At 44.8% G+C, this 26,461-nt stretch overlaps 1 protein-coding gene across 2 annotated transcripts in view; it reads left to right on the top strand.

Annotated features, from left to right (window-relative positions):
• Nucleotides 1-229: 229 nt before the first annotated feature.
• ETV4 (ETS variant transcription factor 4) overlaps nt 230-26,461 on the top strand; it is a 38,414-nt gene continuing 12,182 nt past the window's right edge. For both annotated transcript variants that reach the window (XM_067541428.1, XM_067541427.1), the window contains exons 1-5: nt 230-334; nt 564-611; nt 16,448-16,501; nt 25,263-25,389; nt 26,039-26,197. In XM_067541428.1, coding sequence (XP_067397529.1) covers nt 280-334; nt 564-611; nt 16,448-16,501; nt 25,263-25,389; nt 26,039-26,197 — 443 coding nt within the window. In that variant the 5' untranslated portion in view covers nt 230-279. The remainder of the gene's footprint in view (nt 335-563; nt 612-16,447; nt 16,502-25,262; nt 25,390-26,038; nt 26,198-26,461) is intronic.

The following is a 26,461-nucleotide window of genomic DNA, read 5'->3' as shown; positions in this document are numbered from 1 at the left end:
TCTGCCCGTCTCCCCGCAGGTCCCTGCGCTGAGCTGGCGGCTCCCATTCCCACGAGGAGCTGCCACATGGATGGGAGGATGAAAGGGTACTTGGACCAGCAAGTGCCGTACACTTTCCCACACGTGAGTAGAGCCCCCGGGCCGAGGATGCGGGCTGAGCCCAGCCCCGGGGAGAGGGGGCTCAGGGCCCAGTCCTGACATGAGTTTCTCAGGCTGGTTTGTCCTTTTCTTCAGAAACCTCCCGGAAATGGAAATGGGACCCACAGCGGCCGAGCCCTGATGGGCACCAGGAGATCCATGGACCCAGGCTTAGCACCCCCTCAGGACTCGGAAGGTAAAGGCAGGAGCAGCGCCCCATTCCTGGGGGGCAGTGGGTGGGGGAAGAGGGGAGGGACAGAACTCATGGGTAGGGACCAGACTCGACCCCTCCCTCTGCTTCACTTCCCCATTTCCCTGGAGTGTTTGTGTTTCTTTCTCATCCGGCATCACCAACCCTGAAGCATCCTGCTGTCAGTCCAGACCAGGCCAGCCTTCAGTAAAGGCACCTTTCACTTTTCTTGCAGACCTCTTCCAGGATTTGAGCCAGTTTCAGGAGACTTGGCTGACAGAAGGTAGGCGCTCCTTCCTCTCTCTTGTTTGTCTCTCGCTTGTTTGTCTTTGGTGTTTGCTCTGTTCTTCCTTCACTTAGTTTGCATAGTTCCAAACATTAAATATATTTTTCATCCTTGCCAGCCTCTGGTCTTGTGTAAGTCAAAGATTATGAATCACACTATTGTGCTAGGTATTTGCTTATGAATGGAACTTGGCCCTTGGCCCATTTTCAATGTCTGCTGGCAACTGCTGGGATTTTTGTGTTAATTTGTCACTTATCTTTGTTAGTTGCCAAAACACTGATTATTTCTTAAATAAACAATGAAATGTTACCTTCAGTTTGGGGAGCAAAATGCTCTTCTGCTGATTCAGAAAAGTCAGTGCTCTGAGGGGGTTGTCTTGGAATTTCTTTCTCTCTCTAAACTGTGTATTCAGTTTTGATGTCTACTGTTTTGCCTTTTGACTTCAGCATTGAAGGGAAATGATCAAATCTCTATGAGCCCAATTCCTTTAAACTGCAACTAATTCTAAGTGGTCTTTTGTATTTGCTTTAACTTCAGTACTATCAGTTGCCCGTCCTTCAATAGAGTTAAAATGTTTGTGTAATTTACTTAATAGCTGAAGAAATACTCTTGTGTCTCAGAAAGCACTTAGTATGTCATTGGTACTTAACAAATATTTAATAACAATATCCTAAATACATATAGTAATCTGAGCAGGAATCTTTCTCCTAATTCTACCACACAAGAAGATATACCCCTGCAAAAGCAGGATTTTTTCTTTTTTAATAATTTGTTAATTGAACACAATAAGTTGGCTTTAATTAAAAAAATTTAATTTAATTAAAAAAAAATTCTATTCGGTTAAAACCAAAGTGAGAAGACTTGGATTAGGCAACATTCAGGAATGCAGGACGTCTTAGATGCAAAATATAACCTGGAGGCCAGTCTGCGATTAGAATACCCATCCCATTCATGCTACAAGAGGGGAAAAAGTGGATTTGCTTGAAGTCCATCTATATAAATACTCTTCAAACACCTAAATTACAAAAGAGGTTCTTTTAACTCTAAAACGCTGTAGAGGTGTTAGTAAAAGGACTGCATGTCAGACTTCGGTTCTGGTGAATTTTAAATTCTGGGCCTTCTGCTCTCCAGTAGTTGTTTTAAATTTTACACCGCCAAAGTCCCAAGAGCTTGCACAGAATCTCTTACGCAATGTTCCCATAAGTAATAGCATGCACTGCAGTAACTAATTTGTGAAATTACTAGAGAGGGAAGGGGAGGCCACATTAAGATCTCAGAGATATGGACAGAGATAAGATAGGATTCGATAGTAATGCAAACCACAAAAAATATAGTGAAGAAATTATGGCTCTCTGTCTGGGAATATGTTGGGTGAAAGTTGTGGAGAGCTGCCTAATAATTAGAATGCCGGACTGGAAGAAAGAACGTCTGGATTCTGTTTCCCAGCTTTGTCACCAGCTTTCTGTGTGACGTTGGACAAGCCAGTTCACATCTCTGAACTTTCCCATTTTCAAATGCATAATAAATATTAATCCTTTGCACTTCTATAGTAATCTGCCAGCCAAGGATCTCAAAGCACTTTACTGACAGTGATGAATTAAGCCTCTGTTAGATATGTAATTGCAACCCCCCTCCTATATATGAAAACACTGAGGCATGGAGCATCTTGGTGACTTGCTCAAGGTCGCACAGTAAGTAACGGAATCCAGGTCTCCTGATACTTGGTTGCATGGTATAATCACAAGCCCACATTCCCCTTCTTGGGGGATAATACAGATGCATTTTACCCAGGCAATTAAGGTTTGTAAAGTGTTACGATGTCTTTGGATGAAAATGCAATTATTTTTGATTATTGAATGTTTGGAGCTTGGAAAACATGAGATTTTTGGGCAGTGGAGTTGGTAGAGCAGGCAGAGACATTTCAATCCCCCTGCCAAGAAAATCATTAGATACAGCATATATTGGGGAGCTAAGAGAAGACCATGCATGATAGGGATGGGCCTTATAAGGTCATAACTAGGGTCAACTGGGGTCCTGTGAAGCTGCCTGCACAATGCCAAACCTTATGGACTTTCCATTTTCACCACCTCTTTGTCTTTCATAAATTCCAACTTCCAGCTCAAACTAAAGAGAAATCCTAAGGTTTCAAGTTCTTTACAGACCAGTTACATTGTAAGAATTGACCAACTATAACAAAAATAATTGTATTTATTTGTAAACAAGTGAGATGCTGTTTCTGCACACAGTTCTCCTAGAACCTGAGCAAAACTGCTAGGATTTTAAATCTAGCCCGTTGAGTCTAGTCAGAGTCCAGTTTGTAATTCTGCGCATGTTTCAACAATCCAGGTTCCGTTCCTTAGACTGTAAGTGTGTGGTGAACTGGCTCGTCAGCTAATCTGATAAGATGTAAATTTGTCAATGAAATAAACAAATTCTGGGCTGAGGATTTACATCCCAATTTCCAGGCTTTCCCGAGGAGCGTGCCCCTCTCCAGCAGGCTATTATTTGTTCATTTTCTGTAGTCGCTTGTGTTTCAAATGATTTGCTAACGTGTTTGATAATCAATTATCTAATGTCTCTGCATCTGCTAGCATTTTTATGTCAGATTTAGACAATTCTAACCTCCAGACACACCTTTGAACAGTGCAAGGGAAAACTGACAAATTTAAGAAATATGAATAATATATTTAAAAAAAAAAGTGAAACCTTGAAATATTTTATATATTCCCTGCCTCCACCTCATATAACTGAGAAATACAGCTCTTTTGTTAAAGGCTCCTGCAGTTACTTTTATAATAGAAAACTGCAGGAAGGAGCCAACGTGTAAACATACAATCAGGAATTAGTTTGTGCCAAGCATCCAGCTATGCACAAAATAAAAAACTGAAGCATGTAACTTACATTTCTTCTACAATTAGTTTAATTCAGGAGGTTTTTATAGGAGCGGATAGGGCCCACTTACCACATTACACTAGTAGAAAACACCAATATCTGCACATAGGTAAGTCTTTTTTAGAAGGCACTGGAATCTTAGGCCTTATAACCATGACGTTGAAGCTCTTTTCCACGTCACTTTCTGTCTGAATTGGAGCATGTTAGAATGAAAAATTGTGAAGGTGTGATTCTAGCAGTCGGTAACTCTGGAACTAGTTTTGACCAAAGCTTTCATAAATATAACTCAGGATTCACAAATGCAAAGGCTGCCCTGGAGAAAAGTTTCTGTATTTTCCTTAGTTGTCTGTGCTGACTCCTTCTCTGTTTTTAGAACCACTGGAGGAGCGAGGGAGGGAGAAATATTCTTCCTTGTGAGCCTCTGATCAGAAAAAGGGTTGAGGCAGTTGCGAGCCTGTAAGTGCTATGGGATAACAGGGCCAAGTTTAAGTGACTAAAATAAGCCTGGAGAGCAGCTATGAGAAGCCCATTTAGTTCCCAGCTCTTTTGGAAACACGTCTGGTGATTCAGGGGCAAAGAGGATGGAAGCGGATTTCTTGGTCTCTATTGCAATTATGTGAGATGGATAATAAATATGGAGAATTATGGTTCTCATGAAAGTGAGACTGACAGCTCTGACTTCAGGCACCAGGCCTGTCACTGTTTGCAAGTGCATCCTCCCTCTGCCCTCCCTCAGCCCTCCAGGGCATCACATCTCAGAGCTGCATTCTAGCCATGCCCCTTCCATTTGCTTCCTCCACCTTACAGCAGATTCTGGGGGACTGAGATACGGACTATTGATCTTTGTTCTGTACTACCCTGAGTTAAACTACCGGCAGCTCAGGACAGGCATCTGGACATGGTGCTATCTTAACAATAACCGAATAGACACAGGCTCTCTGGCAATAGACTGAGAGCACCCAACTCAGCTCATCTGTTGCTGAGACTGAATTTTAACCTCTGGCCTCCTTGGTGCCATTGCCCAGTTGCTGCCTTGGTGCCCTCATTAGTCACTTTAGATGACAGATTTCTCAAAGAGACTCTTCACTCTTTGAATTCTGTAGGAATTTTCTTTTCTTCCCTCTTGGTTCCACTCAGAGCCATGCAGATTATTTCAAATAACAATAATTTGAGCTGGCAGAATTTTACTAGCTCTAGTCATGTCTGTTACTCAGGGCCCGTGCTGGGTTATTCCCTACAGAATATTTTTGGAATGCTTTGTCCTGTCTAGTTTTAAGTGACTCAGGTGGCTGGGCTCCCACCAGTGGATGTAGCCTGCAGCCAGTCCTAGTATCCTAGCAGTCAGCCAGCTGGCAAGTTCTGTCTGACCTCTCTCCTTTAAAGCCAATAGAGGTGTACGGTCTCTATCACACTTTCTGCAGTGCAGTTGAAAATGGTTTTGTCCATTCAGCACTAGCAGCCAAAGTGTTTTCAACAGCAATTTGAGAGGGGCTTTCGGGGACAAGCATTCTCAGCTAGTACTCATTTTCCTGCCGTTCAAAGGCCCAGGAAATGCTTGTAAGAAATAATAATAAAACACTAACCAGGCTTGTGCTGTCTGTGCTGAGGCCAAAGGTCTGCATTGTCTCAAAGACAATTTCTTTTATGGCAATGGGCAGGTGCTTGGTCTTTTGTCAGATCTCTTATGGACATGCCCTCTGCTGTCTCTGTACTGTGCTAGGGAGTGAGGGCTGAGGCTGCTTCCCTATTTGTGTGTTCCAGAGAGCAGACTTGGCACTTAGCTAAGAGTAATGATAAGAGTGTGCATGCGATTGCTGGTTGCCACCCTGATTCCAGCTATATCCCTGGGAGACTATCTTGGGGTCTGGCAAAAATGTTTCCTACTATTCAGTCTACAATTTCCACTGACCATTCTGGTTAACCTGTTGTTTTTGGTTCTATCCACTTGGATCCCACCCTGATTCCACTTCTGTCCTATGCTCTTCAGAGACCTGCAGCTGATTTTCATTCTCTCCTACATTACCTACAATTTCCCCGTATTTCACCTCCATTTGGTGGTAACAATGGTGGAGGTGCCAATGCAAAACAGGTTCAGTGTTGCCAGCATTTTAACCACTGTGGTCATGTAGCCCTGCTTTGAGCAGAGTTGGGCATCAAGGTGTTAGCACAATGGCAGCTATGCTGAAGCCCCAGGGGAGTTGGACCCTTGGGAGCAATGGCAGAAGCAGAATTCATAGTTGCTATTTGTCCAAGCAAGGCATATTTACCTCTCATCATTGCTTTTGTGAATCAGCCTGAGTCATTTATGCTGCACATTTTAGTTCTCGTTGCTTTATCAGCATCATCCTGGCTGGAGGAAATGAAATGATCACATTCTCTTGGAATGTTAAAAACAGGTTACCAAAAATGTGTAGCAAAGGAAATATTCCCTTACCCTTCCTAATCTGTGTCGATCAGAGAGCTGCTTGTGTGCTTGCTGCTACTGCCTCTGCCACAGTTCAGCTCCTGCTGGAGATGCTATAAGTCTTCCACTTCCCCCTTATCCCCACATCATGGTGCAGTTATAAATTGCACTAAACCACCTTTTTTATGTCAGTGTTTAAGAGTTCCAGCAAAAATATGCTTCCTGCTGTATCTGTGTGCAACAAGAGTGACCTCCAGTGGCAATCCAGGCTGCTTTTAAGTAAGGTATCCCTGTACCTGTCCCTAGGGAGCACTGTCAGCTCCTCCTAATTCAACCTGCTTCTATGGTCAGTAATACATGTTTGTCACTGAGAGTTTCAACAGCTGGGATTCGGGGTGGGAACAACTCTCTCCTGGAAGGCTGGAACCCTCTTTTCCTGGTATCCTGCATACTTTGTTAGTTCAGTTTTTCTCAGCACTGTCATTCTGCTGGTGGAACCTCAGAGGGGCAGTTTGCTTCCAACAGTTTCTCTGTTCAGTCCCCTTTGAGACACCTCCATCCATGAGGGGCTGCTCATCTCTTCTCCAGTTCCCCTTTCCATTCCAGAGAAGTCCATTATAAACCCATATGCACAAGGCAGACTTGTGGGGAGGAAGCTGTGTACCTCATTTTCAGGGCCAGGGAATGATTGGGGTAGCAGCTAGCACCTTTCGGCTGTAGCCCTCAGTTGAGCAGCAGTGGAATCTGACACTGGTGGCTACAGCTCTTGCTCAGGTCAGGGTCCTGCACTGTCTGCTCCATGTACATGAGTTTCACTAGCCTTGAACTTTAGTTTGCAGAGTTAACTGGAAAAAAGGACAAAATAACTTACCTGAAAACTATCAGTTTGCAAGTTTCATAGCTAGGTTTAATGTGGACCCTAGATCTTTCCTGAGAACATTCCTCTGACCGAGACACTGTGCTGAATCTTATTGTTCCTCAGCCTGCATGACCTGACATCTCCAAGCCCTGTTTCTTGACAATACAGGTGGAAAACTTTGCAAATTGAACATTCGGCCCCTGCATAAGAGCAGTATTGCTCCAGCCCGGCCTGGCAAAGATTAGTGCTATTGTCTCTTTTGGTTTCAGTTTCCCCCAATTAGTTTCTGACAAGGATAGAGGTGGTGGCAGCATGAAAATCTTTCTTTAATCTGTTAACATGCAAGTGATACTCTAGCTGCCTAAATACTGCCTGAAAGTTAGAACTTCCTCCAGAGCATAAACTTCTCTTTTTACCTATAATAAACTAGAATAAACCCACTACTCTAGCCAGGGTAAGAACACTAGGTGCTATTTTCTAGCTCCATAAGAAACTAAATGAGTTTTTCCTCCTCACCCTGCAGCAGCAGCAAAGAGACGCTAATCCCAGGGCTGGGCTGGCTTATTTTACTGATGCTGTGAACAAAGTAATAGTAATAGTATGTATTAGTATCTGTAAACTAGGCTCTGGGTCCTTGCAGCCCCCTGTGAGGTAAAGGAGTGAACACAGGAAAGCCTTATTAATGTGCACTTTGCTGATTGCAAACCTGGTTGTTCACATCCACAACCAGGTCACAGCAGAGACTTTAATAGCAGAGATAGTGCTCTTCTGCTGTAGGCCCATGTTGTTAATTACAGCTCCATGACTTTTCAGGGCATCCTATCCAGTCACAGGAACAAATACAAATAAGCTACAATTGTCAAAATAAACAAACAGTTCAGTTTGCGGTGATTTACCCTTGCATTTTTTGTTGTCGATTTACCCATTCATTTGTAAATGCCTTTAATTCTCAATGGGTCTCCTGATTATTAATGCAAATTAGTAAAATATATTACATCAATATATACATCAGTAGTATATTTTACAAATGCATAAATTGAACAGAGAGTCTAAAACCTGTCCACACTGCAAATAAAAACTGAGTGAGTTAGTGATTAACATGCCGGCTACACTACAAATTGCAGCGATGCTGTAATCTGTTTTCAGGATTCACCTATATCAGAAATACTATCAAGGATTGCCTCTGACAGTGACACCAGCTGTGGACCCGACCAAGACTAGAGAGCTTAGTTGCTCCTAGATCACAGTCCTGTGCCCTGCCCACTAGATAACTCCTACAGAGCAAAGAATGCTCTTTTCAACTCTATTAGAAACACAAAAGTTAGTCTTTTCATGTAAAATCCACCTTTCCCAAGTGATCAAAGGCAAAAGCCAATAAATACATGTTTCCCCCTTTGTTTGTAAAACCCAGTTGAAAGTTCTCATAGCTTTTAGAAGCATCTTTCTGACTAAAAAAAGCAACGGTATTAAAAACAAACCAACCACTAGCAAGTGGTCAAATTAGATCTGCTGTCCAAATCTAGCATTTAAAATGCATGAACGGAGCACATGTAAATGTAGAACTTTTCCATGTTGCTTCTCTCTGCTAGGCAGAGAAATACATATTTTACTAGGCAGAACTTTGTAGGGTTGCCATGTATCTGTGCGGACATGAGACATTTTTCCTGCCTCATAGTGCCATGATGCCATAGTGCCAAAATATATTTCAGGGGACTATCCCATGGAAATCAGAATGGATTGCCAAATACATACTTCAAATCGAGAGCTGCTCTTCTTAATCATGTTGATATGTCCCTTCTACAAGCTTTGGTCTTAAATTCTCACAATGAGATTGCAGTTCCCCATTTCTGAACTGCACAGCCCTTCTCATAATACTTTAGCATCATTTAGACAAACTCAGCACCTACTCCTACAGCGTCTTGCTAAATCTCCTTTATTTCTATTTTAAAGTTTCTATAGGAGTTTGATCATCTCATTTTAAACCTCGGCAGATGAGATGCTGCCGCCTGGCTCTCATTTTCTTTACTGATTGTTCAGATTAATATTTGTATACTTATGTATATTTTTTCCTTTGTGGTCTAAATAGAATATCTCACTACATTCAGTGGGTTGGTTCTTTAATTTGTTTCATACAGAAATGCTTAAAGGAATACTGTCAATTTGAATTTGGTCTCAGGTTTAATTTTTATTTTATTTATTTAATTTATTTATTTTAAACAAACTTTTATAAAAACATGAAACCAAAATAAATGTTTCCACCTTTTTTTTTTAATTCAGACAAACAGTTGTTTTGGAAAGGCTCAAAACCCAAGCAATGTAGTTCCATAAACCTGATGATGACACTAGATACAAACAAAAGGTGAACCCCTTGGCTAGGAGCACATAAATTGCATCCATGAATTTTTGAAAGGGTGGCATTAAAATCTATGAATTTATTCTTTGGCCTGTTGCTATTTAATATCTTTATCAATGATCTGAAAAAAAAAACCCATAAAGTTATCATTGATAACATCTGCAAACAACAGAAAAAAGGGGCAGTGGTAAATAATGAAGAGGAGAAATCATTGATTCAGAGTGATCTGGATCGCTTGGTAAAGTGGGCACAAGCAAACAATGTGCATTTGAATACGGCTAAATGTAAATATATACCTGTAGGAACAAAGAATGCTAGCCATACTTACAGGAAGAGGGACTCTATCCTGGGAAGCAGTGACTCTGAAAAATATTTGGTGGTCATGCTGGATAATCAGCTGAACATGAGCTCCCAGTGTGATACTGTGGCCAAAAGAGCTAATATGATCCCGGGATGTAAAACCAGGGAAATGTCGACTAGGGGTAGAAAATTATTTTACTTCTATATTTGGCACTGGTGTGACTGCTGCTGGAATACTGTGTCCAGTTCTGGTGCCCACAATTCAAGAAGGATGTTGATAAATTGGAGAGGATTCCGAGAAGAACTACAAGAATGACTAAAGGGTTAGAAAACCTGCATTATAGTGACAGACTCAAGGAGCTCAGTCTATTTAGCTTAACAAAGAGAAGGTTAAGGGGTGACTTGATCACAGTCTGCAAATACCCACATGGGGAACAAATATTTGATAATGGGCTCTTCAGTCTAGCAGAGAAAGGTATAAACATGATTCAATGGCTGGAAGTGGAAGCTAGACAAATTGAGAGTGGAAATAAGGCACAGTTTTTTAACAGTCAGACTAATTAACCATTGGAACAATTTATCAAGGGTCATGGTGGATTCTCCAGCACTGACAATTTTTAAATCAAGATTGGATGTTTTTCTAAAAGCTCTGCTCTAGGAACTACTTGGGGAAAGTTTTCTGGCCTGTGTTATACAAGAGGTCAAACTAGACAATCACTAGGGTCCCTTCTGGACTTAGAATCTATGCATCTCCTCACCCAGCTAAGAGAAGTGCAGAAAGTGAATGAAGAGCATAATATTCCATAATACTGAGTGTTCCTAGTAACCAAGGGAAAGAAATGTGCCTGCTTTAAATGTGTTTTCAAGTTGACAAGAGTCCCTCTAAAGTTCCTGGGGCTTAATTGTCCCATCAGCAGGACCAGTTAACGGGAATAATGCGTGTTCTAGTGACAGGATAATGGGGGCCCTGAGATCTTCTGTGTTTATGCAGCTCCATGTCCCTCTAGTTCTAACCTCTTCTTTCATTGTTGAAGCTGTATCCGATGGAGCTAGCAGGGATTGTTCTCTTGGAGTGCTTCCGGCTGCACTAACCTCCTGAAGGGAAACTTGTTGTAGGATGCTGGGTCCCAGTTTCTGTCATAGAGCTTCATTAACGAGGTGGTTTTGATGCAAAGGATTCTTGCTTCTTGCCCCACTCATGTTTGGGTCCTGTATATGTGTGTGCTCATTCACTCGGAGGATTGTCCAAGGGCCTGTTACTGGTAATGTGTCAGTGCGTTGGAACTGGACAATCACGTGTCTGTTGCAGGGAGTAACCCTTGTTGTATAGATTCGCTGTGGGTATGTGATGAAACCCCCTCGAACTGTATGGCAGCTGAGGCTCCCTTTGAAGCCTGATGCCAGCCTCACGGAATCTGGCAGATTCTGTTTGGGATGCTAACGTGTGCTTCAGCCACTGCTTGTACTTTACACTAACTGCCTGTTTCCCTCAGATTAGCATCCCAGACTGTTCTGTGTGACTTGTGGGGAGGCAAAGCATCCCTGGATTCTGAACAAACAAGAGTCTAGTTTCTAGCTATCAGGCTTCACTCTAGATTTTTAAGGAGGAAACTGCCTCTGTGCTTAGCCTTATCCCATTAAATATGCATGAGTGATCCAGTGGAAACAAGCACTTGGAGGGAAGGAGTGTGATAAACTTTTCATGGTGCGATAAACCTGCCTTTTTTTGCATACCTTTTTGTTTTTTTTTTTTTTTTTTTTTTGTGAGCAGTTTGTTCTGAACCCAAAATGTGGATTTTTGCCTCCAATGAAGCAAGATGTAGAAATCACTCCAGCTCTCCCCACATGCTCACTCATGCCTAGCCACTGGGACATTAAGTATCAGAAGCACTTCTCTAGCAGTCAATAGTGTCTCTACAAAACATAACTGCTGCTTGTGCTGATTCATTGCATTAACTAAGCCAGCTCCTTGAACCCTGATTATATGGAAAGAGCCTCAACAGTCAATGACTAGCTACACAAGTGTTGCCAAAGTGTAAAGGTGATAGGAGAGATCACGGCTCTGTCAGAAGTGTGTACAGCCTGACCACCTGCTCAGGACAGGGCTTCACAGTGCATCTGAGCCTTAATCCCCTGGATGCAGGCACCTTTGAGACTGAAGGATGCATGGCTGGCCAGAGCTCTGCTAGAGGATAACACGCATGTCTCAGCAGAGCTCCAGGGAACCAGACTTGGAAACATGCTGCATTGGCTCACAGAGAGCTTCTTTTTGTGGACTTGTGTTTATAACTTGTTGACTGTCCTCCTTTTTTACCACTGGCCTTGTCATTACTGGCATTTTTCTTTAACCTTTCACAGGTGGTACCAGCACAGTGCAGGCCAAGGGGGGCAGTAGCAGTGGGGAAGGCTAATGTAGATGAGGTGCCAGTGTGTCTAGACTTGTTCAGACAACCTGGGAAGGCCAGCAAGAGAATGCAGGTGACTTGAAGGATAATTAGATCTTCCTGCTTTGGCGGAAAAGCAATAGTTTTGGAGGCTTTTCATTTGAAAACTGGAGACATATTCTTCTGTGTGGGAAGGTGAACCTGGAGGGAGGGGTGTTTGCACAGAATTGAATGCAGATGTGCAGCTCTTCTGAGGAAGTTGCTTGGGCATGGACACTACAACTCCAGGTATGTTGCTTAGGGCTGAAATCTCTGCACCAAGTATGCTCAGACTGGCTGGAAAGAGTTAGCTGCATATTGGTACAAGGGCCAATTTCTGAGCAGCAAATGCTTTGCTGAAACCAGGATTCTGTTCCTATCTTAATAGTCTCGGTCTCTTTTCTGTTCTTAGCAGAAGTGTGTCCTCTCATCCAGAAATTAAAGATGTTCTAGAATAAATGCAGCTAGATGTTGTTGCTTTTGAAAGCAAAGCTGGGTTGGTACCTTTATTTTTTAATTTTTTTTGTCCCATTTTATAGGGACAAGATTATGGGAGAAGAACTTCAACAAAACTGTACATCCTAGGTGGAGGGCAGTCTGTTGAAGAGCCATGTTGGTCAGCTTAACTTCAATACCTGGAAAGATACTGAACAAATTATTAATCAGTTGATTTGAAAGCACCTAGAGGATAATAGGGTCCTAAGGAATAGCCAGCATGGATTTGTCAAGGACAAATCATATCAAACCAAGTCGATTTCCTTCTTTGAGAGGGCAACTGGTCTAGTGGATGGGGGAAAGCAGTAGCCATGATATGTCTTGATTTCAGTAAGACTTTTGACACAGTCCCACATGACATTGTCATAAGCAAACTAAGGAAATGAGGTCTAGAGAAAATTCCTATAAGGTGGGGCAAAGCTGGTTGACTGGAAGTGGATGTGTGAGGTTCTGTGGCCTGCATTGTGCAGGAGGTCAGACTGGATGATCATACTGGTCCCTTCTGACCTTAGAGTCCATGAGATTGAGGCTATGTCTTCACTGACTGTGGCAAATTTGCCGCCGTCAGATCGACTTATCTGGATCGACTGATCGGTCAGTGAAGACCCGCTCAGTCGATCCAGAAATTGATGTATTAAGACCACCTTCTCAAGTGGCGTAGCGCTGCATTGACGGAAACACGGTTCCTGTTGGCGCAGTGCAGTGAAGACGGCACGCAGAACAGAAGCACAGAAGTCGACAGGAGTTACGCAAGTTTTTTGAGTAGTTTGCGTAACTCTGGTTGACTGCCGCCAAATCTCCGAGGTAAGTGTAGACATGCCCTGACTATATTAAAAGAATAGTTATCAATGGTTTACTGTCAAAGTGGGAAGCTATATCTAGTGGGGTCACACAGGGGTCTGTCCTGGGTCTGGTACTAATCAATATTTTTTTAAATGACTTGGATAATGAGTGGAGAGTATGCTTATGAAATTTGCAGATGACACCAAGCTGGGAGGGGTTGCAAACACTTTGGAGGAAAGGATTAGAATTCAAAATGACCTTGAAAACGGAGAATTGGTCTGAAATCAATAAGACGAAATTCAATAAAGACAAGTGCAAAGTACTTCACTTAGGAAGAAAGATAAAATGCACAACTATTTAGTGGGGGATAACTGGCTAGATGGTAGTACTGTTGAAAACAATCTGGAATTAGAGTGGATCACAAATTGAATATGAATCAACATGATGTCATTTAAAAAAAAGGCTAATATTATTCTGGGATATATTAACAAGAACATCATGTGCAAGACATGGGAGATAATTGTCCTGGTCTACTCGGCACTGGTGAGGCCTCAGTTAGAGCACCGTGTCCTGTTCTGGGCACCACACTTTAAGAAGGATGTGAACAAATTGGGGAGAGTCCAGAGGAGAACAAAAAAAATGAGAAAAAGTTTAGAAAACCTGATCTCTGAGGAGAGGTTTAAAAAACTGGGCATGTTTAGTCTTGAGAAAAGACGACTGAGGGGGGACTTGATAGTCTTCAGACATGTTAAGGACTGTTATAAAGAGGATGGTGATCAATTGTTCTCCATGTCCTCTGAAAGTAGGACAAAAAGTACTCATCTTAAACGGCAACAAGGGAGATTCAGGTTAAATATTAGGAAAAATTTTCCAACTGAGGATAGTTAAGCATTGGAATAACCTCCTTCCCAGGGAGGTGGTGAAATCCCTGTCATTGAAGGTTTTTAAGACCAAGGGCCTGGACTAGATGACCTCTCAAGGCCCCTTTTAGCCCTACATTTCTATGGGCATAAATAACCTTGAAGGAGGTTGTGTCTATATTAGTATACTCACTACAAGTGGAAACGCTGACTGAATTGCTCCTTTTCTGAAAGTTTGAGGGGAATGTTCATTAAAGCTCTTCCTTGCAAATAAGAGAAGCAGCAGCAAGAGAAAAATCCCTGTTTCGCTACTCTCTGAAACTGAAAAGACTAATAACTGAAAGGTGCATATTTGTGATATTAGTAGAACAGGAATGGTAAAGTAAACAAATTCCTGTGCTGAAGCAGTGGGTTGTAGCACTATGGAGACCATTAATATAAGGTTTGAAGGCTGGAATACGCTTTCCAGGGCACATCCATAAAGCTGTGTCAGCAGTCCTGGTTAAGTGGTGTAGTCCTTGATCCTTTACTCTACATGTTCTACTCTATTTTATTATTATTTATATTGCTATAGTACGTAGGCAACTCAATTATAGACCAGGGCCCCTTAACAGTCCCTGACCCCAAAAGCTCACAGTTCTGAGTTATGTGACCAGAAACAGGTAGCTACAGATAGATGGGGAGCACAGGCATCTCATCTGCATCGTGGCAAAGGAGAATTCTAAGATTTAAGTCTTTTTAATTTAACGTATGTGTTTGCTGTAAGAAAAGTTGAAACAATAAAGACCATCCTACAAGCTTGTAAACAGTGAGTGGCTCCAGAAATTATTTGTGACCATCTGCACAACATGGTTAAAGCTTTCTTAGAAACCAAAGTGGTGACAGTGTTTTTCCCTGCCGGAGCCCTAGTCTGGCACCCAGATGGCCACTGTCAACAGTTCATCACACAGTGGACAGGATGCCCTGATTATATTTGTGGAACCAGTCTGGCTGGGCCTACTTGCTCTCAACCGCCCAAAATAGGTTTATCAAGGGTGCATTTCTCTGTGTGTGTGTCCTCTGAGCATTTTATCCCCTGCAAAGGAGCAGATTTTTCCAGCATGCACTACTACAAACATGATTGTGATGCAGAAAATTTGCTGTGTTCTGACGCAAAGTGTTACTTGTAACCAGCTATGACAATGGCGCAGTTAAAAGCTGTGGTGTGGAGAGGGCATAAATGAATTCAGGTCTACTTGTCAATCTGAGTTGAGGCATCACCATGTAAACTTACAAGTCTATGCTCTTAAAGAGACTCATGTGATGGCAAAGAATTCTTACCATTAGGAAGTAAAGATCTCTCCCTAGAAAGGATTCTTCATTTGTTCTAGTGTCTCTGGAGTAGAGGCCCTGGAGATCTCTGCACATGAGGTTTTGCAACTTTTTCCAAAGTCTAAGCTTCCATTTAAGAATAAAATAATATGAATAATTAATTCTAGCCCTTCGGGCTGTGGAGAGAAATCAGATTGTAAACTGCCAGGCTGCTGGCTTTTCATCCCTGCAGACAAACAAGTGTGGCTTGATGAGGCATTAATTCTTGAAGCCTTGTTATTACTAGTGAGTTGCTAATGTTGTTAACCATTTCATTGCTCATCCTTTTCCGGAACATCCTGGGGAATATTCAAACATCTTTATCAGACAGTCTCTGGGTTATTCACAAACCACTGAGGCACTTGCTATTGTCCTTACAATGAGGCTTAGAGTGCTGTTTACAGTATCATCAGCAGGAAGTGCAGGCCTCCTGGGGCATGAGCTGCTTAGTGTTGTCTTTGTGAAGAGAGAGGTCAGGTATTTGGCAGGTCAGATAAGCTGCCAACACACTAGAATTTTTTCCTAAATTTCCCACCTGAGAGAGCATGCGTACAGGGGTGGGGGCCTTCTCTTCCTCTCTCTCACATACCTATGGATCTTAAATGCTTTCTCTGAAATGTTCCTTCTCCTTTTAGTTACTTATGAACTCTGGCCTTCTCCAAACCTATCTGTTTTTGGAACTATTGCTTTGCAAAGGCTGCATCTGTGCAGAGAAATAGATGTTTCTTGCTTCTCTCAGGACTTTGACATATTTCCAACTTGAGTTTATCAATCAGTAGCTATATTTGTGCCATGATGAACTCTCTAAGATTCCTGTTTATTGTGTTTGTGGGAAATAATGAGCTCTAGTTAGAAAAAGCAAATAAACTTAAATAGTCATCTTGACTTCCAAGAAAAGAGGGAAAGAAATGGATGGTCTGTTAATGTCTGCAGGGGGAAGAATTGCATCAAAGTGTTTGTAATCCCTAAGGGAAACCAGCCCTGGGCTCTAAAGTGCCTTACAGCTGAAAGCTCTGATCTTACACACATAGACTCATTTCTGCCTTACTATTTAATTAGAGCTTACCAAGTGCCAAATCTAATTCTCCTCCTCTCTCTTTGTCCCCCTTTGCAGCTCAGGTTCCAGACAGCGATGAGCAATTTGTGCCTGACTTTCATTCAGAAAACTGTAAGTACCATGGGAATGTGTTTATGGGCAAGGGGCAGGATGTGCTTAAACCAAACACATCTATGTCAATGAGAGGATTGCTGTGCCACATAGAGAGTTGAAGCAAGGGGAGCTAGTTCCCTCCTGCACCACCCAAAGCGGAAGGATAGTGACCAAAAAAACCCTGGCCACCTATCGCCTTCTAGACAACACAACAATATCTCTATACAGTCCCAATCGAAGGCATTTGGCATATTCCCCAAACGCTGAGGTTCCAAGAGCTCTTGGTATTTGGTGGCAGGTGTGTATGGTGGTGAACTGGCACTGGCACTGGCATGAGATGTAAAGGTAAAACCTTCACCTATAGCCACCAAGCTGAAGGAACTTGGCTTGGTTGGTAGATGTTCTCACTGGAGGGAGAGGAGAATGGTGAAGATACAAAAGGAGTGGAAAACTCATCTATAGTCATAAATCAATTAGTTTAGGTTAGAATCGTATTTCTAAAGCAAAGTTCTTGAGGTGGATCATTAACAGTAAGGCTAGGAATTGGGGTTTGGGTTACAGAATGCCAACAGCTCTTTTAGATCTCCAAAGGCAGGGAGTCTTAGGGCACATGCCCACCTTTGGCAAAAACTGGAAGTGAGCTCCCTTGAGGAAGTTGGGAACCTCCTAATTATCACTTCTGCAGGGCTCTGATAATCAGCTTTGGGTTAGGAGCCAGACTCTGTTTAGGTGGACTAGGTACTGCCAAAATGAGCCCATTGGGATGGAGACACTGCGTAACACATCTTGATCGTTCTGTTACAGGTCTTTGAGACCTCAGGAGGTTCAATTTTCTTAATAGATCCATGCTCCAGCCTGAGCCTTGTGTTTTCCAAACATTCAATGAAATAATCACCCAGGTGTGTTTGCACACATGTGGGAGCGTTTATATCAGCCACCTTCATTCTAATACCAGGCCTGAGCTCTTCTGTTCATGAAGGAGGGTCTGATCAATGTGGTTAGTGCAGCACCAAGGAGCTGTCTCTGTACTTAACAGTCTTCAGTCCTGGCTTAGCCCTGAGGAATGCAGGCCCTGGAGGGATGACTACTTTGTAGATGGGACACAGGAGGCTGAGGCTCCCCAGGTCACACAGGAAGTCATTGGCCAAACTGGGAAGAGAGCCCAGGAGTTCCTGACTCTCAGTTCATGTCCATGCCTTTTTCCAGCCTAGCAGCCCCCTGTGCTAACCCAGCCTGTGTACATGGCTCAGGGTGCCATTTTGAGGGCCTGGGTGGATTCTCATCTGAATTAACCTTGTAACTGGGAGCCATTAAACCTGCCACCCATTGTCCAGTGCAACTGCTGCCTTGTCCCATCCATTCAGACAGAAAGCTGATGCTGGGCTGGCTCAGAGACAGAGACTACACTTAAGAGACTGTTCTGAGTAGTGAGTCTGTGTTCCAGGCTGGCTGGGAGAGCCCAGAGCCTGAATTTCACCTAGCGTGTCAGAGCTACAGGAAGCCCACTCCCCCCTCCCCAATCCCCTGCACTGTGTATGCCTCAGAGTACTCAGACCAGAGGAAGATGGATGTTTAAAACCTTTCCAGACAGCTCAGTGCTTTTCCCGAGACAATGCTCCTCTCCCCCCATCGGTATGAAGACTGGGTTCTGCCTCCCCCTTTCTGGTTCTGCTCACGAAAAAAAAGGACAAAGCCCTTTTTCGAATTGCAACCCTCTTGCCTGTCTCGCTGTGATTTGGCTTTGCAGCACTGGCCCAGCGTGCCTGCTAAGTCACATGACTTCGTTCTTCCTCCCACTGACCTGGAGCTGAGGAGACGGCTGGTCCCATGTTTCATTCTGAATGAATGAGCCAGTTGTAATGTGATAGCCTGTTCCAGCTATTAGGGGCCGGAAAGGGTTGGCCGCTCTTAACACACTGTGCTTCGTGAGGCTTGAATGGAGTTCAGTGTACTGGGCAGAGTGGGGTTTTTCTCTCCCTAGACAGCAGCATTTTTGCGGCTGGTTCTATAGTTTCTGTTTACTCTGTAAAACGAATTGAGCTGTCACAGACAGAAGGGGAAAAGGAGTGTTTCAGAGCTATGGAAAGGGACCTTTCTCCTCTGCCCCCGGACCTGCACTGTTTGCACAGATGTCATGCTTTGGACACTGAATCTCTCCCAGGTGTGGGACAGGCTCCGTGGAGGGGGTGGGGGGATGGACTCGCTCCTGTTCTCCGTTTGGACTGCGCAAGGAGCTATTCCTGAGCATGCCATTCCACTGTGATTGATGGAAGCTTTGGGTTTGGCTGTAAGATCAAGCCCGCAACAATAAGGAATGGGAGCCAGAAACAATAAGAGCCTCCCTGCTGTTGCAGCTGTATTTATTTGTGTGGATTTCTACCTGACAGTTTGGATCCCTTGGGGGTCAGGAGTGATGTGAGAGTCCAGCCCATGGGCTCTTCTGACCTGGGCTGACAGCCAGAGCAGGTGAGGGGCGTGAAGCATCTAGGGGGGCTCCGTGTGCCTCTCATTGAGAATTAATTTGTTCAGGGCAGTGGCCAGCTATGGCCTAGACGTTCACGGCCCCCTCTCCACTCCTGGATGCGGCTGCCTGCTTATTGACATTGAGGGGCCTACATCTCACATCCACAAAGAGCGCTTATTTGGGACTGGACCCCAGGACCTCTTGTATCACTAGCCAATATTTTACCCCTAGGCCACCGTAACAGAGCCAGCCACCTCCTGAGCCTCCCCTCTTGTGGCCAGCGGGCTCTCTGCTGTGCCCTGCTACCAACTTCTCCCCTCAGCAGAGCCCCTTCATAACTTGCAGTCCATTCACTTCCTGGGGTACCAGCTAGTGAGTCCCTACTTCCTGGGCCTCCAGGCTTCCACCCCACTTCAATCAAGCACTCTCACCCTTTATGTAGGGAGTTCCCAGAGCTAGATCCCAGGCTAGGTCAACGTCTCCCAGGCTTTTCCTGGCTATAACTCAGCCTCCCAGGCCCAAACCCTTCTCCCAGGCAGTCTCTAGTACAAGCCAGGCCTAGTACTCCCAGGCTTTACCTGGCTGAAGCTCAGCCTGCCTCCCTCCAGCTTCCAGGCCCAAACCCCTCTCTCAGTCAAGATCTCTAGCAGGAACCTCCTGCTTGCTGCAGTTCCTTGCTCACAGACCCCTTAGGCTCAAGGTCTCCCCAGCAGGAACCTTTCATAATCTCTCTGCCACTTCCCCACCTGCCTTCCTTCATAGCAGCTTCCTGCTGCTCTTTGTAAGGAGGCACCTGATCACTCCCAGGTGTGGCTCATTCTGTAATCAGGACAGGCTCACTCCAGCCCTCCAGCCCATAAGGGGTGAGCCACCCTATCGCAGCTAACAACCCACTTCTACCCCAGGAAGGTTGTTCATCGGGAGTCCAGGGCAACCTCTGTAGCATCTCACAGAGTAGAAGAGAAACACCAAGGGCCAGCTCTGCTTTCAGCTACAATAGCACAAACCTGGAGTAACACAATATAGCGGCTCCAGCTTTAGGTTGCTGTAACTGACAGCAGAGCTGCTTCCAAGAATTCTTTCCAGCTATAACTCTTCATGAAAATAGGAAAGTTAGTGCCTAAAACATTAGATATTTAAAACACCAAGCCGATGTCCTGGTGGGCTCGCAATGTCCAGGCGACTGCTGCTTAGTGAGGCTCCAGGAAGTGCTCAAAGGTGCCTCCTTGTGCAGCTGCAGAGCAAAGGTGCCAGGTGAGAGAATGATGGAAATAAAAAACTGGGCAACTATTGGCAATAAACTTAGCCTGTTCTTGTTATTCCTGGGGGGAGTCCCAAGTGGGTGAGTTGGCTTGTTCTCCCACCTCAGGGGCACTAGGAATTTCAGAATTAACGTTGACCCCCTGTTGTAGGGGTGAAGTAAGTCTTGTTCCCTTCACCAGCTGCTACAGAGCAGAGTGCGCAGCATAATCCCCCAGGACAGAGTGAAGCAAATCAGTCAGCATAGCTCATCTCAGGGAGAGCTATCTGCCTTTGGCAAAGGGTCTGGCATGAAACTGACTGGCACATTAACTTCTCAGGTTACTTAGTGCTAAAATAAACCGAGCAAGGGTCTGAACCATTCATAGATCCGTACTGAACCCTGCCTAGGTTTGAGGGAGATTATGAGCACCCAAACCCCTAGGTGACATAGTATCAGCTAGAGTGGATGGAATTTTTAACTAGGAATGAACCTGGTGAGTGAGGACCAACTATAGAGCAGGTGTAAGCGTGCACATCTCTCTGTGCCTAACTCCTCCACTTCTTATGCCCTTTCTCCCCTTTCCTTGTTTAATGTTCAAAACAGGGCAAAACCCATGCCGCCCTTTCCTTTCTACGTCCAGTGAAGGCAGCAGCAGAGGCAAAGTCAGAAGGTGCTTACCTTGTTCCTGCAGCTGCATATGGCCCTCAGTCTGGAACAAGCGCCTCAGAAAAGCCTGTAAAGAGGTTTTGCTCCCTGCTGGATTTAATTATGCATAAGAAGTAACAATATCCGCATCCCACTTCCTGACCCTGTAAACTGCAACCCACGTTTGTTATTCATTAAATTCTAACCAGCTCAGAAATATTTCTTCCCGCCTGCATCAGGCCACAGCCACAGGCTGAAACGATGAAGATGGGACAGAATAGCCTGGCTTCTTCACTGACGGCTCGTGTAAGCTAGGCATTATGAGATTCCCTCCTTGATTCTTCTGACTTCACTTAAGCCTTTATTAATCTGACTCTGTAACTTGTAGCAGCAAAGACTGGCTCACTGCCAGAGACTCTGGCTTTGACACCCACAGCTCATGGGCAAGGCTGCTAGAGTGGAGGAGATTCCACAAAGGAAACCCTGAGACTGGAAATGATGCAAGCAGTTGCTGAGAGCCAGCTGTGGAGCTCCCATCCATCTAATAGAGAGAATTGCAGCCTTCCCTACAACTGCCTGGTTAACGTCCTCGCAGCTGAAGTGTTAACCCACATCACAAACTATTCAAGGCATCAGGGTTAAATACATTTAACTTCAGTAGGGAGTATCTCCTAGTGGTTAGAAGAGGGACCTGACACCCCATTTCTATTCCTGGCTCTGGGAGTGAATGTGGCTTAATCGTTAAGGTAAGAGACTGGTAGCCCGGAGTTCCTCATGTACCTAATTCTGCCACTGATTCAGTGTGTGCACTTCACAAATCTCTGCAGCTCAGCATATGTGTCTGCACAACGGGGATAACAACAGAGACTGGCCACACAGTTTACCTGTTGGCTCAGGATCCTGGCCTGAAAGAGGTTACAGAACTGCAAAGCACTGTGATGTCATTGGACCTAAACTGCTGAAAGTCTCACTCCAGAGACGTGGCCTTGTCTATCTAAGATACTTGTCTGGCCCCCATTCCTTTAGCACCTCACAGTCCTGAAAGTATCCATCCTCATAACGCTCCCATTTCAGCATGGCAGGGCTGTCATTCCCATCGTACAGATAGGAAGCAAAGCACAGAGAGGCTGAGTGACTGGCTACGGCCACAAAGGAAGTGTGTGGCAGAGCTAGGAATTGAACCTAGGTTTCCTGGGCCCTAGGCCAGTGCCCTGAAAACTAGAGCATCCTTCCTTGCTAGGGAAGGATAGTGCAGCTGCGAGCCCTTGTCATCAGCTGGGCTGCACAGACATCAGGCACAGCTTTGTCACCCCTGGGAGCAGGTGGAACGACTTAACAGAAAAAACAGTCGCAGCCTCAACGCTGTTCCTTGAGGAATAATGTTTGTAATGTGAACGCAAAGGAAACGAATGTGAACAGAACCCAGCCCAGCCCAGGCCCAGGCCCAGGCCCAGGCCCCTGGAGCTTGATCTTCCCAAAGGCATTCTGCCCCCTCCTTAGAGCCCTTCCTCCAAATATTAGTGCAAGGAAGGAAGGAGCTGTCCCTGCACCCAGCCATGCCCTCCATCCCCCTTCTTGACTGAACAACAAACCTCTAAAACCAACGATTTCCCCAGGGCCTAAATTACGTCCTACAGTTAGCATTATGGAATATTATTATTCCAGTCAAGGAAGGTCTAGGTTTCCTTGATCTGCCTCAGCTCAGGAATATGGACTAGATGATTTTTGAGGTTCCCTCCAGGCTGACATTTCTGTGATTCTATACCTTTCCATAATGCTTCATGCAGTAACATGCTCCTCACCCCCCATCACTCACCACCCCACCCCCCATCACCCTGGTCTGCGCACACACTCCTGTGGTAGGCTACTGCATCTCCTCTGCAAGTTCACCCCCTGGCAGCCTGGCAGGTTGGACCAGACCAGCTGATTGTTTTTCCTTGTCCCTCCCACAACATGGAAGGAAGCCAAGTCCACCACAAAAATCGCCACAACCCAGCACACCAGTGCTGCAGAAACTGGGAGTAACGTGGCAGGTGCTTGATCTGTTGGAGGCTGAGTGGGGTGCAGAAATGTAGGTACTTGTGTACAGAGGTAGCCTTGTCCTTTCTGCTGATGTGTGATGTGCTATAGCCTGTTCAAAGAAGTGGTGGCACATTGAAAATTAGACTGCGCAAAACACTTGGGAGCACTGGGTCCCTGAGGGGTGGACTGCATGTGATGTAGCTGGGCTTCTCCAGCCCTGAGTAGAAAATCAGATTAGAAAACCTATTTTATAGTGCTGGGCTCAAAGGAGCTCAATCCATTTAGTTAACAAAGAGAATGTTCAGGTTGACTTGACTGTCATCTATAAGTACCGTAGTGGCAACAGATACTTGTTGATGGGCTCTTCAAGATAGCAAAGGAAGGTTGAACACAATCCAATGGCTGGAAAGTGAAGCTAGACAAATTCAGACAGGAAATGATGTGTACATTTTTAACAGTGAGGGTAATTAACTATTGGAACAATTTACCAAGGTGGATTCTCCATCACTGACCATTTGTAAATCAAGATGGGATGTTTTTCTAAAAGATCTGCTGTAGAAATTATTTCATTACAAATTATATTTATTCTGGCCTGTGTTATACAGGGGGTCAGGCTAGATGATCCCAGTGGGCCCTTCTGGCTTTGGAGTCTATGAATGTATGAGTAACCCCGCTCCAACTCTACAGGGCCTCATTTAACCCATTGTATTGTCCACTGATACAAACCCACAACTCAGGGCTTCCAAAGTGGCATCTCCTTTTGTACAGACAGCCAACTGGAGGCCTCCTTCTTTATTGCGCACTAGAAGGAAACTCTTCTGGCTCAGCCTGACCCCTTTCTTTGCCATTATTGTCAGTGAGGGGTTGTTGGTTTGTATCAGATTCTGGATAAAGAGTATTTCCTAAGGATCTAAGATGCAATGCAACATTGGCAAACTTATTATGTGACATTAAAGTATACAGTGCTTTGCTGAGCTGTCACTCATTAGGCAAACATTTACCAGCCTGCACTGGGCCTTTCTCCAGAGAGCTGGCACCCAGAACCCTGTGTGGCCTGCACTGCTTTCTTTTCTAAATAGCCAATTAAAACTCAAAAAAGAGGGTGTTGGGGAAGCAGTGTTCATACCTCCTTCGCAATAAATATCTTCTCCGCTTAGTTCCATGAGCAGTCTTTCTGTGAGAGGGCACCGGGGAACATCCCTAATTGTTGTATGTTGTCTGAATCCATGCTGTCAAATGTCACATAGTCTGCAGCTGCTGTGTAATGTGCTGTGGGTGTGAGTGACCTGTGTGGTTGCATTTAGCCGGTTCCCAGGAGATAATCTGAAATCCCTAATGTTACAAAGTGGCATCGTGCTGCTACTGCTCATTAGGAAGGGGTTTTAATCTTCCAAATAGAAAACCAAAAATCCCTAGCACTGGCAGCTTTGACCTCTGACCTGTGATTTCTATGGTCCTGTGTGATATTTCTATGGTCCTGTGTGACCTTTGGGCACAGACTTGGATAACGTTTTCAAGAGCCCCTAGGTAATTTAGAAGCTGAACTCTCATTGAAAGTGAGCGATGATTAGACTCAACTGTCTAAGTCACTTGAAAATGGAATGTAGCCTGCTAAGTCACTTAGGGACTCTCGAAAGTATTAGTCCTCATTTTCTGCTGCATTTGTACAGCACTAAGCAGCAAAGATGGCTCAATAAGTGTAATAAGATTTCCCTACGGACATCCTTCAGCAGCCAGTGTAGCTGTTTCTATGGTAACCATCTTACATTGTTTGTCCTACAGGACAAACTAGCATATCATGAAATGTACATCATGAGACTGGGCCAGTAGAGTATGGCTAGATGTGATGAGATGGTGATGTTACTCACAACACACTGTTAACACCTATGTGAGTCTGACAGGGTGGTTTGCATGATGCAAAGCCAGACCTTGGGTTTTAGATGTTGAAAAGCAGAATATGACTGTATCGCCCTTCAGGTTCTAATACAGAATAGTTGGACACACACACACCCTGTCACCTCTCCCCTGCCCAAGTCCTGAACACATTTAGCATAAACCTGCTCGCCCTCCTTCGCAGACTGCCCTGGACTTTCACGGTACACATAATCTCTTCCCTAGATTAGCTTCTCTCAGGGTAAGGGCACAGTATGAACCTAACTAAATATTCTGAGTGACCACAGCTAGTGCAAACAAAGGGGTAGAGTGGGTATTTGGGAGAGAGCTTGGGAAACTCCAGAGAACAGGTTTGCACCCATTATTATTCTGTTTCACCTGCAGCCAGGTGAGTAGGGCAGGTAGGGTGTGTGTGTGTGTGTGTCTCAGCTGCCTTTAGTTTCTCGGCTGACACAAATAACTTCTCTCCAGGACCGGGAGTTCTGACTTGATTGTTTATTTCTCTCTCTCAGTAGCTTTACACAGCCCTCCTGCTAAAGTCAAGAAGGAGCCACAGAGTCCCTGTTCTGACCCAGCACTGTCCTGCAGCCATAAGCAGCCATTTCGGTATCGCAATGGCGAGCGGTGCCTGTACGCCAGGTAATGCCGCACGCATGCAAGAAGGAGGGAAGGGTAACTAAAGATAAGAGCATGCTACTGCAATATGTTATGGTGAGTTGCTGGGTCTGTGCTGACATGCTAGTGCAAGCTGATTGATGGGTTATTTCCCATTTAATGCTGCACCCCAGCAGCCTGGTCATACCCTAGTTTATTGTACAGTATAGTTTACGCCCTAGAAAATCAGTGCCAGCAAAGTTACTTGTTCAAATGAAACAGCTCTCTGCTGTACCCATCCTCAATCCCTGCACGGCCTCCCTGCCTTTCCTTATTGGTGTCTTGGGTGCCCCTGATGCTTAGAACAATTTCCCTCGTCTGCCAAATACTTTCCCTCTCCTCCTTCATCCTTCCCTTCCCCAGCTCCTCCCTGTACTGACCTCCCCACCATTCCTCCGCACTTCTTCGGGTTTGCACTGTAAGCAATTCACCACACAGGCCTGGTCCTCTGATTTGCTCTGTAAAGTGCCATTAGTTTGATCAACCAAAGAGAGAAGTTTACTCAGAGTGCTGCATTGCCAAGTGACGCCCGAAAGGTGCAATGTGACTGCCTGTGGCACGTTCTCCCCCAGGTGAATGGAATGGGTCGCTGTCAGGAGATTGTAATATTCCAATATCTGTTTGACTGTCCCAGTGCCTATGACCAAACCAGACAAGTTGGACTCAAGTCCCCAAACCCAGGAACCCCGATACAGTCACCGCTTCAACATTTCCCTAGACAGGACAGGAGCTTCCTGAGCCCTCGGGGGCCATCCCAACCCACATCCAGCCGTGGATACCTCATGGAACACAGGTGAGTGACTACAGCAGTGACAAAGCTGGGGGACAGCCTCCAACCAAAGGGGCTGCCCTGCCCTCCCCAAAGCTGTATCTGAATCAAAGCTGTCTCTTTCCAGCAATCAAAAACTTTCCCTCGTGTTACCAGCCTGGGTCCAAAGCTGCTGCCTGGTGCCCATGTGGGGAAGTCTATTGGCTGAAGCCCATTCACCTCTATAGCTGCAGATACTATATGACCTACGGCTGTGCAACAGCCCCCGGGAATACTCTGCAGTGGTGC

The sequence above is a fragment of the Emydura macquarii genome, unplaced genomic scaffold, assembly GCF_026122565.2.
Source record: "Emydura macquarii macquarii isolate MOO-44397 ecotype Brisbane River unplaced genomic scaffold, CSIRO-AGI_Emac_v2 contig_629, whole genome shotgun sequence".
NCBI classification, from domain to species: Eukaryota; Metazoa; Chordata; order Testudines; family Chelidae; genus Emydura; species Emydura macquarii.
This window is presented reverse-complemented; position numbering and strand designations above follow the sequence as displayed.